The sequence below is a fragment of the Anopheles marshallii genome, chromosome 2, assembly GCF_943734725.1.
Source record: "Anopheles marshallii chromosome 2, idAnoMarsDA_429_01, whole genome shotgun sequence".
NCBI classification, from domain to species: domain Eukaryota; kingdom Metazoa; phylum Arthropoda; class Insecta; order Diptera; family Culicidae; genus Anopheles; species Anopheles marshallii.
The window spans coordinates 35,109,434-35,126,358 of record NC_071326.1 but is presented as its reverse complement, the minus strand read 5'-3'; the positions used below and the strand labels follow the sequence as shown (position 1 = coordinate 35,126,358).

General features: G+C 45.5%; 1 protein-coding gene across 1 annotated transcript; it reads right to left on the bottom strand.

Annotated features, from left to right (window-relative positions):
- Positions 1-364: 364 nt before the first annotated feature.
- Positions 365-11,108, bottom strand: LOC128717898 (protein obstructor-E). The gene is made up of 5 exons (XM_053811574.1): positions 11,046-11,108; positions 4,382-4,580; positions 3,218-3,406; positions 2,931-3,141; positions 365-419 (listed from the first exon to the last, which is right to left on the bottom strand). Exons 1-5 carry the CDS (start codon positions 11,106-11,108, stop codon positions 365-367), a joined length of 717 nt encoding a protein of 238 aa, XP_053667549.1.
- Between the last annotated feature and the right edge of the window lie 5,817 nt (positions 11,109-16,925).

Sequence of the window (16,925 nt, the reverse complement as noted above, 5' to 3'; positions counted from 1 at the left end):
ACGACGAATGATTTCTTGATTTGAATTTCCATCACTGCAGGCTACATTTTCTTTACGGTAGGACACAGTTTGATGGAATGATTTTCTATACCCATTTCCATGAACCTCATCCAGAAGAAGCGTGTACTATTTATTTACATGCGACAGGTGCCTTATGTATCCGCTCTTGTTTTATGCCTTTATGCATTTATGCTTTATTTTCTTTCGTTTTTTTTTAAATAAATATGATCACTTGTGATTTTATTTCCATTCGTTTCAAAAGAAATGAATCCTGTTAATATTTTCTACACGTTTTTATTAAAAAGTTTTCTCACGCTTCACGGAAATAACTTACACTCGATTGTGCTTACGCTAATGACTACCGTTAAAATCCTTTCTTCTGAAGGGCCTTGATGTCCTGATCGCCGTAATAGTCCTCGCTGGAATGAGGGAAATGGAACGTTAGGCATCTATCAACTTAGCAAAAGTCACACAGTCAAAACACACCACACAGTGCACCACTAATATACTCAACCGATGGTAATAACCACTATGAATGAATTACATTAGATAGAAACATTCGGGCGAATGAATGTTTGCGTGAGAAATGAGAAGGTAGTGGTCAGAGTGTAAATCGTTTCCCAAAATGTCATCGAACAAAACAAACGAAAACGGTTAAAAGATGAGAAAAGTTAGAGAAAAACACACACACAAACACAGTCAAACGTCACACGAGCTTACCCGTTAGTAATCGAAAGTTAGATAACAGAGCGAAAATCAAACGCCATAAATCAGTACCGATAGTGTGGAAGGAAATAGTTCAATGTTACTCTTAACAATAATAATTGGATCCAGGTGAAAAATACACCCGTACAAGAGCAACAGCAGAAAGGACCAAACGTTAAGACACCGAAAGTTGAGAACGATCGAACGGATGCGGGTGATGAGAAAGAAGGGACGTCCAGAGTAAACGGGGTGATAAATAAGAAGGGTGGTTTGAGGGTTTTAAGTGGTTTTAAAGATTTTTTTTATTAATGTTTCATTTTCTGTTTGTTTTGTTGTTCTAGGCTCTAAACTAAGCGCTTCTCGCCATCTCCACACTACAGTCAGACTCTCGCCGCCTGACAGACTCTGGTGTGTGCCAGCAAAACACAGCTTCAAACATAGGAACGAGTGGCCGCAACCATTCGAATCAAAACCGATCCGATCTGTCCGTTTCAGTGCGCTTCTTGCAAAAAGGATAATCTTGCCTTGTGCATCGGACGTCCAAGAGCAAAGCTACTACAAAAGGGTTGCGAGCAAACGAGTTTTTCCAACTATTGTTTCTGTCCAGGAAGGAACAAAAAAGTGATATTCTTCTTGCAAAACATACAATTCTTGATGTGTAGTACCCACGGAGACCGAGTAAAACACAATACGCATCCAATGGAGTTTTTGTAGTTCAACCACAAACCAGGAGGTTTTGAGGGAAATTTGCAAAATAAATAAATTAGCAACAGCATTAGGCATCATCCAGAATCCTTGGGTAGATTATATAAAGTGGACATCATCTGCTTCACAGTGCACGGACAGATCACGAGCAGAACTCAACAGTACATATCTGAGTTTGGCTGTGAAGGGCGTACACTGAAGTGATGGTATAAATTGGGGTTGCATCGAAAAAAGGGGATAGAACTCGTCCTGTCTGGTGTTTAGGCATGTCTTAAAGCACAACACAAACACTTCAATTATTCGTTCTGCAATTCTTAATATCTGGAGGTGATTTAACCCTTAACTATTCCGACTGAAAGCTGAACGGGAGTGCGTGTTTGTGTGTAGGTGGGTCCTGTTGCACTTCCTGGTACAACTTCCGATGTATATAGTTGTGTGGCTTCCTTGGACGGTTTGTTTGAGCTTCTCCTAAGGCGAACATTACCCTAAGGCTGTTGATGTTGGGAAGTCAAATGGATTTGAGTTTATCGCACCGTGTTTTCGCTATATGCGTGTCCTTCTAACGAGTATTCAACGTCTGTTTTCTCTCTTTCTATCTCGTCCATGTTTGATTTGCTGCACCCTTTACCCTGTGTAGTTCTGTCGAGCGGCGATCGATATCCCTAACAATTAATCCTGTTTGATATTCGTTTTGCTCTCCCACATTTGATTCCTCTCCGACGGTGTCTAGTTCTTCTACGACTCTGCTCCTCTCGCCCTGTCACTCTGCTTCATCCCTTTCCCTATCTTTCCTTCTCATTCCTAGTTGCTCTCCTTTGGAGCTGGACGGTTCGACTTAACGTTAGCTTTGGTGGAGGCAGGCGCACCACCGGACTGGAGGGCTAGACCGGCAAGGAGTTCGCTCTTGCGGATGCTTTTCAAGTCCAAATCACCGTAGTAATCTTCGCTGTTGGGTGTAAGGGTGGGAGATTAGATGATGGTTAGAGAAGAAAGAATTAAAGAATTATACACTCGGGGCGAGAAATCGGGCGCGCATGGGTTGATGGGCGATGATGTGTTTTTGGAAGATGGATTACCACCCTTTCCCCCCGAAGCAATGTCAGGAGAATGAAGGGAGAGTTAACGGGGAGTAAAGGGGGCTTTTTTCTATGTGTGACGCAGAAAATGTTTAGTCAGTCGATTTGAACTTTGTTAGTTGAACTTTGCACGCCAAATGGAAATGAGTTCAGAGAAGGTTTTGTTTTCTTTGATGTTAAGTTGTCAGGTACGATAGTTATTGCTCCACTGCTTTCCGAAACACGTGCCCGTCTGGTTGGGCCGGTACCGGAAAGCAGTGGAGTGTTTGTGCCAGTGAGAAAGTGAACCAAATTATTGATTAAAACGCCAAATGCACACAACCCAAAACACAGGATCAATGGGAGGGAAAAGGATCCATGGCACCGGGGCAGGTGTAGAAACACCTTCCAACATTTATAACAAAAACACACAAACGCAGTATCATGCAACAGTGTGATGCTTACCATCCGGGAACGTCCTCGGGATCTTCGCAGTTGCCAGTACCGTCAGCATCACCGATCTTGAAGACGGTTCCGATCGGGCAACCGTATTCGCGGGCAACTCCCTCCAGACAGATGTAGTACTTGCGGCAGTCCTCGGGATGTGCATGTCGCGAGAATGATCCAGCATTGGAGATCTCACCGGCGGCCGGGCAGGCGAATCCATTTGCTACTTCTGCGGACGAACGTTCAATGGGGAAGCAGACTTTCAGGTGCCATTCAGTGCACGCACAGGGCTCTATCGCACTTACCTTCGTTCTTGCACTCCGGGACCTGGTCGGCCCACATGCAGACGCGTGCATCACGGTCGTAAGCGAGTCCGGGCGAGCACTGGTAGCGCGAGGCCTCACCGTTCCAGCAGTTCCAGAACACGTCGCACTTGGCCGCATCCGGGAAGATACCGTACAGACGCTCGCAGTGTGGTGTGGAGATCGGAGGTTCTGCAAAATGTAGAATTGGATGAAATTGGATGCAGAAAAAAACGTATGAGTACGCTCGTAGACATGCTTAAGATTTGCCTTATTTAACGTAGTTCTGTTAGACAACACACCATACATGAAACCCAATTTGCCCTCGAGACAATTGTGAAATCATTTCGGAGCACTTTAGAACGTTGTATTCGAAAATTTATGCTAATATGCTTTCAAGCTAATATGCTAATAAACTTTCAAGCTGATATGCTACTATTGTTTGGAGCTATCTGATTGTGTCAGTTATGTATCCGATTGGAACTGAATATTACTTAATATTCTGCACGTGGCGTATGCATTGATTTGTAAATTATGTTTATTTAAATTTCGGGCTCTACAATCGTTTCAATTCATTTTGCTAGATTCGTTCATTGCACAGATGATCAGGAGAATGTCTTTAAATTAAAATTATTGATCGCATCCGTTGCTTTTATTAATACGGTAGAGCACTTTCTTGCATCAAATCTTGATAGTAACCAATAGCCTCCGAAAAAAAGAAGACATTAAAGAACAACTCGGCATTCGTGTGTCGAGTTCGTTGGACACCGTTCGCTTCCACATCAGCATAAAATACCAGGCCACAGCTTAATAGTGCGGTTAAAATTTGTGCGCACGTGTCAACACACCGTCCGATGCCGCGTCTGTGTGTTTGTACCGTTCCATCCTTTTCGCTGTTGAATGTGGCATGTTCCACAGCAAACGTATGTGCACGCATGTGTGTAATTGGCCCGACTGTTTCGGTCTCATATTGCAATATCTCGGGAACAAACAAAATCTTCTCCCCTCCAGGGCGGTTATCACAACAAGATTTAGATAGGGAAAATCTTCACCCTACTACTACCTCACAGAGATCCCCTCATTAAGCTGGTGGTTAAAGGATTTTCCGGCTCAGCAAACGCTAACCGTGCCTTGGCCAATCATTGCCCGGTGCGGCCCAATAATTACCTAGCTGGGTGCGGTCACCGCAGTCCACGTTGTGCAGGTAGTCGCAGTTCTCCGTCAGGTATTTGGAGTCTGTCGCATCGAACGCGAGACCGTTGCCGCACGTCTTCAGCTCGGCCACGTTGTTGTCACACTTCCAGTACTTGTCGCAGGAGCTGTGATGCGGGTAGAAGCCGAAATCGTCCGGACACTTGAAGCTCTCCTGAGCGACGGCTGTAAAGAAGAGAAGAATTAAATGTGAGTACAGTTAGTTCAATGCAATTTTCCGCCATTATTAGCATCCGATAGCCGAAGAGGAAACGAAACTAGTTCAAAATGGGAGCAAAGTTAACTTGTGTTTAGATATTGTCCATCTTGGAATACTCCACTCGTTCAGGTCTTTTATTATCTCATTTCTCCTGCGTTATCACACTTTTGCAACAGCTTCCGGTATGACGGGGTATAGTCGAACACAATTTGCATGTTACGTCAGGGTAAGGTTGCTAATACGCACAAACACCGAGAACCAAAGCCAAAAACAAGAGTCGAATCTAAACCATCTTACAGTTTCTTGCAACACCTTGGTGATATGATTGGTGTCATTTTTCAAAACAACCAGGCGTCCCGTTTGGCACGCTAGGCCGCAATAAATATTCTCGGCCACCCGCCCTACTCGAATGCGCCGACCACCGGTCCACGGATGATGGATCGTTCTGCCAGCGCAACGTCAACGTCCCAACCGCAACTGGGTACGGTTCCGTGATCAGGTGAATGATTTGTGACCTGTCGGATTGCGAAGGTGGGCAGGGATCTCATTTTTTAGATTCACTATTTTCATCACAGTATTTGCTGCCAGCCGTGGGTTTATTACTTTTTCTTGCTCTTCTTAAAAAGACGCACCCAGCAATGGAAAGATCTATCATTGCTTTCCTTTGTGTTTTCCTGTTTGGTTTTATTTTTTTGTCGGTGACTGTTGAAAGACAAAAATATTAGCTATACTGGCCGGTGATCGATATGCTTTGAGGCTTTGGTGGGATTGTTTTTTTTTTGTTTGCGAGTACATCTATTTGTTGCACCCGTTGCCATCCCACCGTGCCATGATTAATGAACTCATCTGCAAATGGGAAAGAAAGTGTTGAGCTGTCCGGTTGGAGATTAAAATTTGACACGAACTTTAGATCCCAACGAATCAGTAAACCCTCGACATCACCAAAGCGATGCCATTTAGCACGGACGCAATCTCCCAGGAACACTTTGGCCAATCATAAATCCTACTGGGTTCGGTAATCAGTTTTCCGCACCCGTTCCATTCCACCGATACCATGTGCGGGGTGTTTTGTACTGTAGACTGGGCAGCTAGCAAAACCACAGAAACAGAACGCGAACGAGCATAACCGTCCGTGACCTTCCCGCTTACGGGGGCGTGAGGGTTTATTAACTTCGATGACAGCAACACCACGATACGCCGGACGGTCTGGCTACTGCGTCCATTTGCTACCCAACCCCAACGCCCAACGGTTGGTTGGGCTCGCGGTTGGCTCCGTGGAACCAAATCGTTTTGAATCAATAAATTTTCCCAACCCATCAGCGTTTGGTCATCGTAAATTTCGTTCGTGATAATAATTACACCGTAATTGCCATTATTTTTATCACCGCAAATGATCTTTAATTTATGCAACGAACGGTGCCGCCCGGGCTGAGAGTATGTGGGCGTACGGTTGTTGGGGTTGTGCGCACGTTCGATTAACAGTTTGTCATCCCGATCTCAAACGGGATGACAGGCCACACCGATAGCCTCAAGAGGTTCTAAAATAGTTACGCCTGTTATTGTGGTCGGCATTTGCGAGGGAGTCGTCAAGCAGGCAGTCAGCTTCCAATTCAAAAGCCTTATAGTATGCGGAATGAAATGATCGTGTCGAATTGGATAATTTTGTTGAAACACTTTTCATAAGTTAGCCACATATATTTGTTTTCAATTTTCAATAAGCATTGACAATTTTTTATTTATTTGTACTGCTAACATACTTGTTTTCATCACAAATTTCAAATGCCCAAATAAAAAAAATAATGTGACTCTTATTTTACAGTATCATAATGGCTCCAATTTTAAGTATCGTGGCTAAGAAATTTTCTTATAAAATCCAAATAGAGCCCTGATAATTCTTGTAAAGACCTACACTTCGGTATTTGAAAGCTATTTCTGTAATCGAGGTAGTAGGAACAAAAAGTACTTCAACTGAACTCTCTTTCAATATTATAAATTACTCATTTCAAAACATGTAATGCTTGAATAAATATTAACGTGTTGTAAACAGCGTTAAATAAGTTTGTTTACAACGGTAGTATCCATTGGATTATTGGAAGACCTGATCGTTCAAACTAAAAAAAAAAAACACTTATAAGCGTCTAATATTGGCAATGAAGAGATTATTTGATACGCATAGCTCTTGTAATCATAATACTGGTATAGAAAATATTCGATAATCTTTAGACACGAAGTCTTCATCTCAGGTTACTGATAAAACTTAAGACGCACTTTAGCAATTTGATTTCAACTTAACATTTATTCTAGTTCCATCATATAATTATCTCAGGTTACTGATAAAACTTAAGACGCACTTTTGCAATTTGATTTCAACTTAACATTTATTCTAATTCCATCATATAATTATCTCCTGGAAACGATCAACGATATTACAATGATACAAATATGAGAACAACCGCAATTCAAAGTCAAAATAAAAATAATAGACATAATAAAACAACGTGTACAACGTATATGCGTACCACATTTAACTTTAATTCTTTCCAAAGGCAGTTGTGTAGACTCCCCACACTCCTCAAATGGTTAAAAAACAAACATAATCCATTGCAACCATAAAAAAACAACGAACCATGCATCATGCAACAGAAATAAAACCATGTTCAAAACAAAACCGCTCATTAAAAATCTCCCAGGTTAAATAATCATCCGGTTTGTCTACTTCGTTCCATTTCGTTTTCACGCTCTTTGTGTGTGCATTTGTTTGAAAGACTCCTACCTATTTTGACTTATCACTCCCGAGCACTAGCAAGCCCCGTGTGACGATTTTGGTCACGGCGCGTGTGAACCACGGTGCGTAATCGCGCACCAGCTAACCATCACACACATATATGTCTTATATGGACGTGATTAAGGGGCGTACTGCAACACCATACCACACGCCATAACCGAATTTCGTACGTTACTAACGGGGCCACGCGAGCATAAATACAAATCGTTACCAGCGTTGGTTGCTGTGTTTTTCGGGCTCGGGCTTTAATTCCATTCCCTCTTCCCATTTCGGACGGCAAAGGGCTTCTGCTTTCCATTGCCTAATCGCTCGTGGTTAATTAGTTTAGTGGCACGAGCAAATGGTCGTACGATCGGTTCCATTTAGTTAGCCACCGTGCACACAGCTAATTCGGAGCCAAAACGGGCGCAAAATACGCGGGCGGGCGGTTCGTACCAATGGCATAATACGTTAGGCAATGGGGTAAGCTTTCGTTTTCACTCGCCCGTTCGCCCATTAACGTGTGCGATCTAATTTGATCTTTTGCTTGCAGTTGTGCGGATGGCGTGAGATGCCTCAAAATAGACCAACATGAAACCATCCCCTAACAGCTTCCTCACACACGCAAGCTAGGAAATTGATGTATGGAAATTTTCTTCGCTCTATCCACCTGGTGGAGAGTATTCACTTTCTTTTTACAGCTTTATGGCAAACCAGAAACAAAGCCATAAGCGAATCAAAAAAACAAAAAAAATCTTCAATTTCATTTTGTAGCCGATAGATTTTGCTTCATTTTTCAATTACTAAGCCTTCAACCGGTTTTTCGTTTCGTGTGGCGCCACAATGTTTATTTTGCATATGCTCCCGGAGAGGTTCATTGACCGCAACGTTTCGGTTCGATGATTTATCCGGCTGCCTAATAGAGCGATCGCGTGCAGTTGTCTGTGAATGAATCACGGTGAAGAAGCAAGAAATCGGAAGCATCACGATGAGGAAGCGTCCAAAGATGGATTGCTTAAGATTTCGGTTCAAATGGTTAGCTGATGATATGCAATTCGAGCGAGCATTGGGCGCGGGTTTCTACTTGAGCAAATTTGTAAAGGAAAGTGAGTGCAACTGCAGTGTTTGGTTCTCTTCGTTTTTGTGGTCAGAAAAAAAATACGAGATGAATCATTGATCTTTCTCCGTTTCTCTCTCCTTCCTGGATACGATGATTGCTTGAATTGGCCTTCTTGTGTATCGATGCCACTCGAGATGTATCAAGTGAGAAGGAAAACCTTTCCCACCAGCCGTGCCGTTTCCGTTGACCGTGAACGGATTTTTTTTTTTGTATCATAATTGCCCCCTTGATTTTGTAGGGCCTCTTGGGCGCGCACATAATGGGTACTTCGTGATGCGGTGTGAGCAGCGCCTAATTATAGCTTGAAAGTGAAATCGTTTTGCAAATCGCTTTGCAACCAAGAAAATCGGGCTCAAAAACATCCCCCTAAAAACATGCGCACGATCATCACTCTCGCTTTTATCTCACGTTCGCTCGTAATGCCCATAGATTGGTGGCATTGAATTCCGAATAGAAAGGATGCCCATAATCCTTAACGGGTTGGTAGTAACGTTATACACGACAACAGCAAAAAAAAAAATGGCGAACGCCATTTAAGGTGCTGGTACTCGATCGACAAAAGCAAACCAATCTCTGCCCAAGCATAAGTCACCTGGTCTGATACGGTAATGAGGTTTCGTGAAACGATCCACGTAATAGCATCCCGTTTTCGTTCCGAGTGGCAACAAACGACTACAACTACGACAAAAAAATGTCCCAAGCAAAATCCACTCCATTCGAGATTAGATCTGGGCACAGAAAAAAGGCAAAGTAACCCTTTATCCGGGACCGTTGAACAGGATTTGCAATTAAAGCACAGCACCAGTGGTATTGGGCCATGGGTTCTGAAGAGTTGTTGTGGTGATATTGTGCGGGAAGTTTTATCAAGCGAGCAAGATACGCACACAAAAAAAAACAGGCTCACGAAACCGAATAACGAAGGCCTTTTGATTCGCTGCACAAAGCGCGACATAAAGCACACTGATTATTCACATTGTTATCCGGGATGTTATCAGCGCTACCAGCGCCCGTAGGCATTCCCGAGACATTGGGTTGGTTTTGCAGTTACTGTATCCTTTTACCTTCGGGAGGGGTTGTTTTTTTTTTTTTTTGGGTGCAGATTGTAAGAAAATGTTTTTCCAGGTAGGTTCCACGGTGGGCATTGGAAAATCTGTCAATATTTATACCAAACCAACTCGTTGGCGAAAAACCCGTCTTTTGTAAGGATGGGCACCTTATTTCCAAACGCCATATCGGCACCGAAATGAAATGGTTTGTTTGTAGGAAGGCTTACACTGCCTGAAGCCGTCACTTTATTCTGAACATTGTCTTTTCTGCTCCAAAGCGGCGTGTGCGTCTTGTATGGAAGCGTTGTAACACGTTAAGCTTTTCTTCTGATGCTCGGGTGTTACAACACAGGGAGGGAAATCAACATATGCATCGAAGGCCAAAACAAAATACAAAGAAAGAAAACAAACCATCGACCCAAAACGGTACCCGTACGGTTTTCGGTAATAAACGTTTTATTATCTTGCACTGTCGATCGGATCGGATCCGCGGAAAACACACACACACACACCAACGGTCGATTATCAGGGCAGCGCAAGTGACAAACCGTGCCGAATGACGACGATGCCATGTTGGGAGATTTGATTTTAAAACGATTGTTTGCCTTCGGTACGCGGATGGGCGCGTGTGCCAGATCGAAAAATGGCCTACGGTGTTAGAGCAAAACACCGAACCGAGCGAAAGCGGTGGTTGGATTTTAGATAAACGGTTGCCATTCCGATACGATGGTGGGAAAAATAAATGGCGCACAGGTGCGGGTTTTGTGCTTTCGGCTCGTTCTGAGAAATACGCTTGTAATCTGTAAGCCTGCACATGCGATTGTGAAATTAATGTTTGCTTCGTTTATCGAAGAATGTTGCATGTTTGCTTATCGTAATCATGTTACCAGAATGGTTCTTATTTCGAGAAGCTTAACAAAACAAAAATTCATATTTCTGATCAGATCTGACACTCTTCTACAGTAGCTTCGCCTGACGTAAAGAGGGTCAATCGGTTCCAACACGTGGATGAATAATTCCTCTGTTGCAACGGTGACATTTGAACTACGGATCATGAGCGCTAGGATACACCACAACCAATAGCAGCATATATCTAGCTGCATGCGTATCATCCAGCTCAGATATGCAACTCTGCAACCCCTGGAATTGATTATTGGATGCGAAAATCCTACCCATAGAACCTACCTGCGCTCGAGGTTAGAGGTTAGAATGTATATATCGCGTAGTACACGCATCACAACCACCACACAGGTCCAGTTGTCTGCCCTCGTCTCGATGTGAAATTTATGCGTGACATTTCAATCGCTATTTTACGATTTGCGAATCGACCGAGTGTGCTTCGGTGCATCTTCTGCTGCTGCTGCACACAGCCCGCACGTTGAAACAATACGGGGCTGAGGTTATGGCACGCGTTAATGGATAGTGGAATTTAATTAACACATAAATAACCCTCCCCAAAGGGGGTGTGAGTGCAGACGGCTCATGTTAACCTGTCCCAGCACTGAGTACTTTAAGAAATTATGTACACCGCACTGGCCCACTGGAGGCTTCATCTGTGTCAGCTTTGGCGTAGGATGAGTGGTATGTCCGGGTGTGTAACATGACTCTGTCACAGGACGGACCGTTTAATAAATCTCCTTTCCTTTGGATCCCTTTTCCTGTACACCCACCAGCCACGGTTTTGTATGCACGTCATTAAAATGCACCATGTCGACATGACATCCACGCGGCAGCTGGATTGATACACCGGTGGTACACCGTGTTGGATCACCAGCATTGATCTTTTCGGTCCGAATTCCGACAGGTTCCGGGATACCCGGAAAAAAAAACCTCGGTGAACCTGTCCAAATGCAAACCGATGGAAAGTGAAAGTAGCAGGCAGTGTATGCAAAAAATAAAAAATAAAAAGACAACCTCTCCGTACGCCAGAATACGCTCGAATGTTGAAGATTTGCAAGACAAAAAACAAAATCACCCCCTCCCAATAAAATGGCGCACGGTGCGCAGGAGTGGCTCACCGGACGAAAGCGTGTGCAAAACCTTCCGCATACTTATAGGTAGGTGTTTCTGTAGAGTTTTGTTAATGAATTGCAAAATTCGATTCGTTTCCTTACAGGCACGGTGGTTGAAAAGCAGGGAATGTTGGAGAAAGAAGCAAGGCTGCTCGATTATCGAAGATCGAAATTCGATTGCGCAACAGTGGCCTGCTCACGCCGTTCCACTCGCCAGTCCGCCCGTACCGCTGGCTTGTCCGAAAAATAAAAACCAGTCCCGGGAGATTCGATAACGGTAGCCAGTGGCTGGAATGTGGTTGCAGTTGGTGTTGTGTGCTGCTGCTGCTTTGGCTGGCAACTCCTTCTCCTCCCGTGGACCGATGGTGACACAATCGCGCGCGGTTATGTCACAACACCTCCACGCCTTCGTTCAACCCCAGAGCAGAAGATGTAGTTTGGCCTCATCTCGTGATCCTTCCCGAACGCCCAACCCAATCCACCATCCCGCACAGGCGGTTCACCTTCGCCTCCCTTCACAACCCTCAGCCTCCCTCACACCCGGCGAGGGTTTTATGGTAGGTGAACAAATGAAATCGATTATGAAAGGTTCCAGAGCCGAATGGAATTTAAATATTGACATCGGAATTGTGACACCGGTTTTGGGGTGGAATCGTTTAAAATACGACCGCATCTTTTAATGCGCTTCCATGCAGCGACCGTAATGAATGTTGGCAGGCCTTTTCTGGGCCAAGTTCAGCCTATCGGCAGACCACTTCGTCCAACAGTGGCTAGTAATTACGACAAATGGCCAGTACCTCCAGGTGTTTGTGTTTTGCTGAGGTACAGTTCGCATTTCACCGCATAGCTACGCTTGCTTGCGCAATTAGTGCGCTTCCGTTGGCATTACTTTCTAAATCGAACATCCGTCACGAGCCACGATGAAGGTCAGGCCTACCGCCAGTCTTGGTGGGCAACAATCTTGCTCCTGCACTACATTCGCTCGCTTGCAGTTTGAACGCCGTACGCTGACGCAGATCAAGTTCAGGCCAGTCGATACGCACGATTGTAGCTTTCCTGTCACAAACCAGAGCGAAAGGATGCATCGAACTGGTCTTGGTTCGCCAATTATCAGCGATGGGTTTTGCGATTATGGGGCACCCATTTTGTACACCACTGTTCCACTTTTCCACGAACGACAATACGGCTAACCGTGAAGGAGTGCGCTAAAATAACACGAACCCTACATACAACTAGAGCACAATTGAAAGTAGTGAAGAATGAGGGCTTTTTCGAACGTGCCCTTTTGTTTGAATGGTAAAAGGACTCCCCCATGCCAAACAAACCAGACATTAACGGTTTGGTGAAGGTCAACTATCGATCTACAGGTAAGTGACGTGAGGTACAATTTTCGAAAGTTCCACAGATACCACTCATCGCCATGTTCGTTCAATGTCAATGCACACGGGATGTAATTCAGAGTTACCGAAGCTGTCGCCAACGCTTTGAACATCAATGTTTATGCATTGCTGGAATGCTTTAAGCTAGTAGGACAATTAACCGTTTTGGAAATCCTGTGGAGCACCTCCACAGACTTGTGCCAGATTATCGCGTATTTCAAAATTAACTAATTTCGTCACGCATTTTCCGAAGAAAATCAACACCCATGTCTGGTTTGAGCAGGATCTGTCAATGAACTCGAAGTATTCCATCCATTACTTCCATCCATCACACGTATGTCACACGGCTTTTTTTTCTCTTGAGTTGCTTCTACTAGCAGCCCCACGCACATTCATGCCGTATTCTTGGTGATGGATACGCGTGGTCACACGGACCGCACGATACGTGAGCGGAATGTGATTGCATTAGTTATCGCTGTATCCGTGGTCAGCTACCAGGGCCCAACCTGCAAGCGGGTGTAACTGGGAAGCGCAGCTACATTTTAATACCAACGCCGAAGTGCAAAGCATCCGCCGGTGGAATACTAATCGAGACGATTATCTAACGGGCAATGTACGGCTGTTCGCCGGCTCCTCCATACGAAGCTGTTGAGCAAGAGTAGACAACAATGAAAGCAACTAAAGAAAAAGAAAAGAAACTACCATGTCCATCCGATTGCCCCTTACCAGCCACCAGCATTTGTACAAGATTTTCGACTTCGAATTAGTCCCGATAATCTCATTATTTGAGCTGATTTCATTGAACCGCGGGCAATGCGTTGTGTGCTACGCAATCGTGAAGCATGGAGTGAAATTTTGATTCGCTATAATTTGTGACTCGACAGGCGAGTCGTGCTTGGAAATCACAATCGAACTGACGGATGGCTGTGCCGTTCTCAGTACCATTTGAACCTTTCCTGCTAGTTCAACTTCCCCTACATCCACGAACGATTAGCTCGATGCACCATGATTAATTAGCCTGCCGGCGAATATCTCTGTGAATATGTATCTGTTGGAGTGAGAGTGAAGCTCCATCTCACTGCCGCAACAAAGACCACCCGCCCGAGAAAGGTGTTTTGCAAGTGTAATTCAATTAAGCATCCTTGATGGCGAGTGGGCTTCCATCACGACCTAAGACAGGACAGCGTTCAAGGACTTGCGGGAAATGGTTTGTCGTCGTCATCGTGTGCATTATATCCGGCTGTCTTACTAAAGACCGAGATCGTCTGTCATCAATTCGCTGCGTTTCGCAAGCAATCTCCAGCACCGGCCCACAGAGATTGTCCGATCGATTCAGGGTAAATCGGGCCGCGGATCGTCGAACTATAATTAGAGTAATTGAACGCATCTCACGGTTCGGCAGACTCGTGAGGTGGGTGATGGACATTGGGTCGATATCCGTCGTCTCCCGCGCCGTCAACCGTCAACTGGGCTTATTCTGGTCTGGAAGCAATTACCGTTCGATGACGCTTCGGTGCCTTGTTCTGTATTGCCTTAGAATTCTCACACCCACACAAACATACCGCCGAAATCGATTATCCACGTCAACACCGGATGTGGGATGGAATTATTCAGTGCCGAGTGCCGACAACCTTGACCGTAGTCCAGCTTCGCCCACCGGGCAAATGACAGAATAGCGCGCGGTATTGCACAATCTGAATGCCGATGCACCATTTGCCTACGTGCAGCATCATGATACACCAACTGTGTGACGAAGCGTGCGGATTTGCCAATCGGTAATTAACCGATTGAGAAGTTGCTCCACATTGTGTCGCGTTGGGGGTATTCAGCCCAATCGATAAACGGTGGCCTTCCGCAGCGAAGAATATCGCCTTTCAAGGACATCCAGCCACCGTGAATCAAAAGTGTCGTCTAAAGTGTCATGGTTTTTTTCTGTATCTGTATATTGCCTGTTATCTAGGGCACTCAGCCACACGCACACGCTAAGTAATGGCGTGGTGAGAAATTTGAGATGCCGAATCCGTCCTGGTGCTGTGTTGTAAGGGTGACGCTTACGACCACGCCCGTTCGCTTCGGCGGATTAACAAATCCGGCCAGACATTCTCGGGTGCGTGGTGCAAAACCGATCGGTAGATGAATAAATTTCCATCCCTCACCGAGGGGCAACGTCGAGAAAAGAGAACCGGCTGACCTCGACTCATATTTCGAGAAAAAGAAGCCTGGTGGTGCACCGAATCTTTCATCACCACCAACACCGCGTCTCGGTCGCTCTTCAGCGTATCGAGTCTTTTGGATATCGCCAAGATCGAGTTTGATCTTACTCTGGGGCTCTAGCGCACAAACCCCGGGTACGTTAAAAACCAGTTCCAAACGAAAGCGAAATTGCTTCGCCCGAGATCAACAACAGGCTGCGCGTACCGCCCGCTCGTAAGAACTCTCGGTGCAAGTAGAGCAACGGTCAGACGCGACACAGCTGAGATATGTATGTGTGTGGCGACATGGTGGAGCACTGTTGCGTTACGGTTTCCCTTCCTAGCGAGCAAGATGGCGCAGCCATCATGGAAAGTGAGAGCAAACCGCCTTTTTGCTGCATGAGCGCTGTGTATGACGCGTTGGCGTGCTGTTGTTGAGGTGAAACACTTCGACTTCCTGTTGCTGTTTCGCCCGACGCCGCACCGAACGAAAGCGAAAGCAAAACTCCACCACAAAACGTCGAACCTACTGTGCGGGTGAGCGGCACATTCTTGCGGTGGGCGATTTTCGTTTAACAAGCAAAAAACAGGCAAAGATCAACTGCAATGCTGCGAGGTGCTTTGCTTGGGCGATTAAATAAGCGATCATTCGAGCATGACGTTTGGACCTTTTAGACGGGGTTTATTAGACCTTTATAACCATGAAGAAGACGTTTGTTTTTCAATGTTTGGAAAGAAATGCCTCACATATGGCACTGTTCCTGACACCACGAGTGAATTAATTTGAACTTTTCGTTTCCCGCTACGCAACTCCACCGAGTGATTTGGCAACAGAAGCTGTGTTAGAAAGAACTTATATCGCTTGGGTACGTACCGGCTCCGAAGAGTGCAACCACGAACACTATGCTATACTTCATTTTGTCACTGTATGTTTTGTGATCTTCCGCTCTGGAATGTTCGCTACACCACCAAGAAGGATCGCAACCGTTTTATTCTTTTCGCCCCCGCGATTTTGCGCACCAAAAATCACCGCAAATGTCACTGTAACACGCACTTGTCGGGTGTACACTGCTGGGAACTAAACTCGTCCTTTCTTACACTCGTGGCACCGTGAACGTTCGTGTTTTGTTTTGCACCGAAACTGAACCACAGAAAAAAGAACCACACAAATGTAGGAGTCGTCGATCCTTGCCAACGGTTTGTTTGCGCACCTTGGCCGTGTCTGTTGTGCACGCTGCGAAACTTCCAACAAAACTGTATTAAAAGGCAATTTTACAATCGGTTTTTATACCCAAGGTAGGTGGAGGAGCGCATTTTCAGGTTCTTCTTGGGTGTCTTCGTCCGCCTGCCGGCAGTCGCCGCACGTTGTCTCGCTTTGGTCTCGAACCCCTCCCCCCTCCCCCACCTTCCCTCCGCCTGCCTCACCAGCACCAGCAAGAGCGGTGCCTGCTGGTAGTTTGATGGCCCCACTCCTTCGACATGACGCGCTGATCGGCGATCGCCAGCTCCACCGAACCGCGAGTTCGACAGAAGGAGAGCGTTGTGTGCGCGCTGCTTGCGGTAATGTGTTGTACCGCAATGTGTCGCGTACGTGAAGTGTGCGCGTTTTCAAGCACGTTGTGGTGGGAGAAGGGAGGCACGGGTGCCCTGCTTTTTGTCGACCCTTTTCTAGCTATAGGATCCCCCCCCTCTTACCCCCAGAGTTCCCGGGATCGTCAAACGGCTGGCGGCTTAGTATTTTGTGTGTCTCTTTTTGTTCCTTTCTCTCCTAACGTCTTTTCTACGTT

Coding starts and splice junctions, on each gene's coding strand:
- LOC128717898 (XM_053811574.1), bottom strand. CDS start 11,108: ATGAAGCCTCCAGTGGGCCAGTGCGGTGTACATAATTTCTTAAAGTAC. Junction 4,581..11,045: donor AGTACTCAGTGCTGGGACAG/GTTAACATGAGC, acceptor GCCGTCGCTCAG/GAGAGCTTCAAGTGTCCGGA. Junction 420..2,930: donor CCCGAGGACGTTCCCGGATG/GTAAGCATCACA, acceptor CCCTCATTCCAG/CGAGGACTATTACGGCGATC.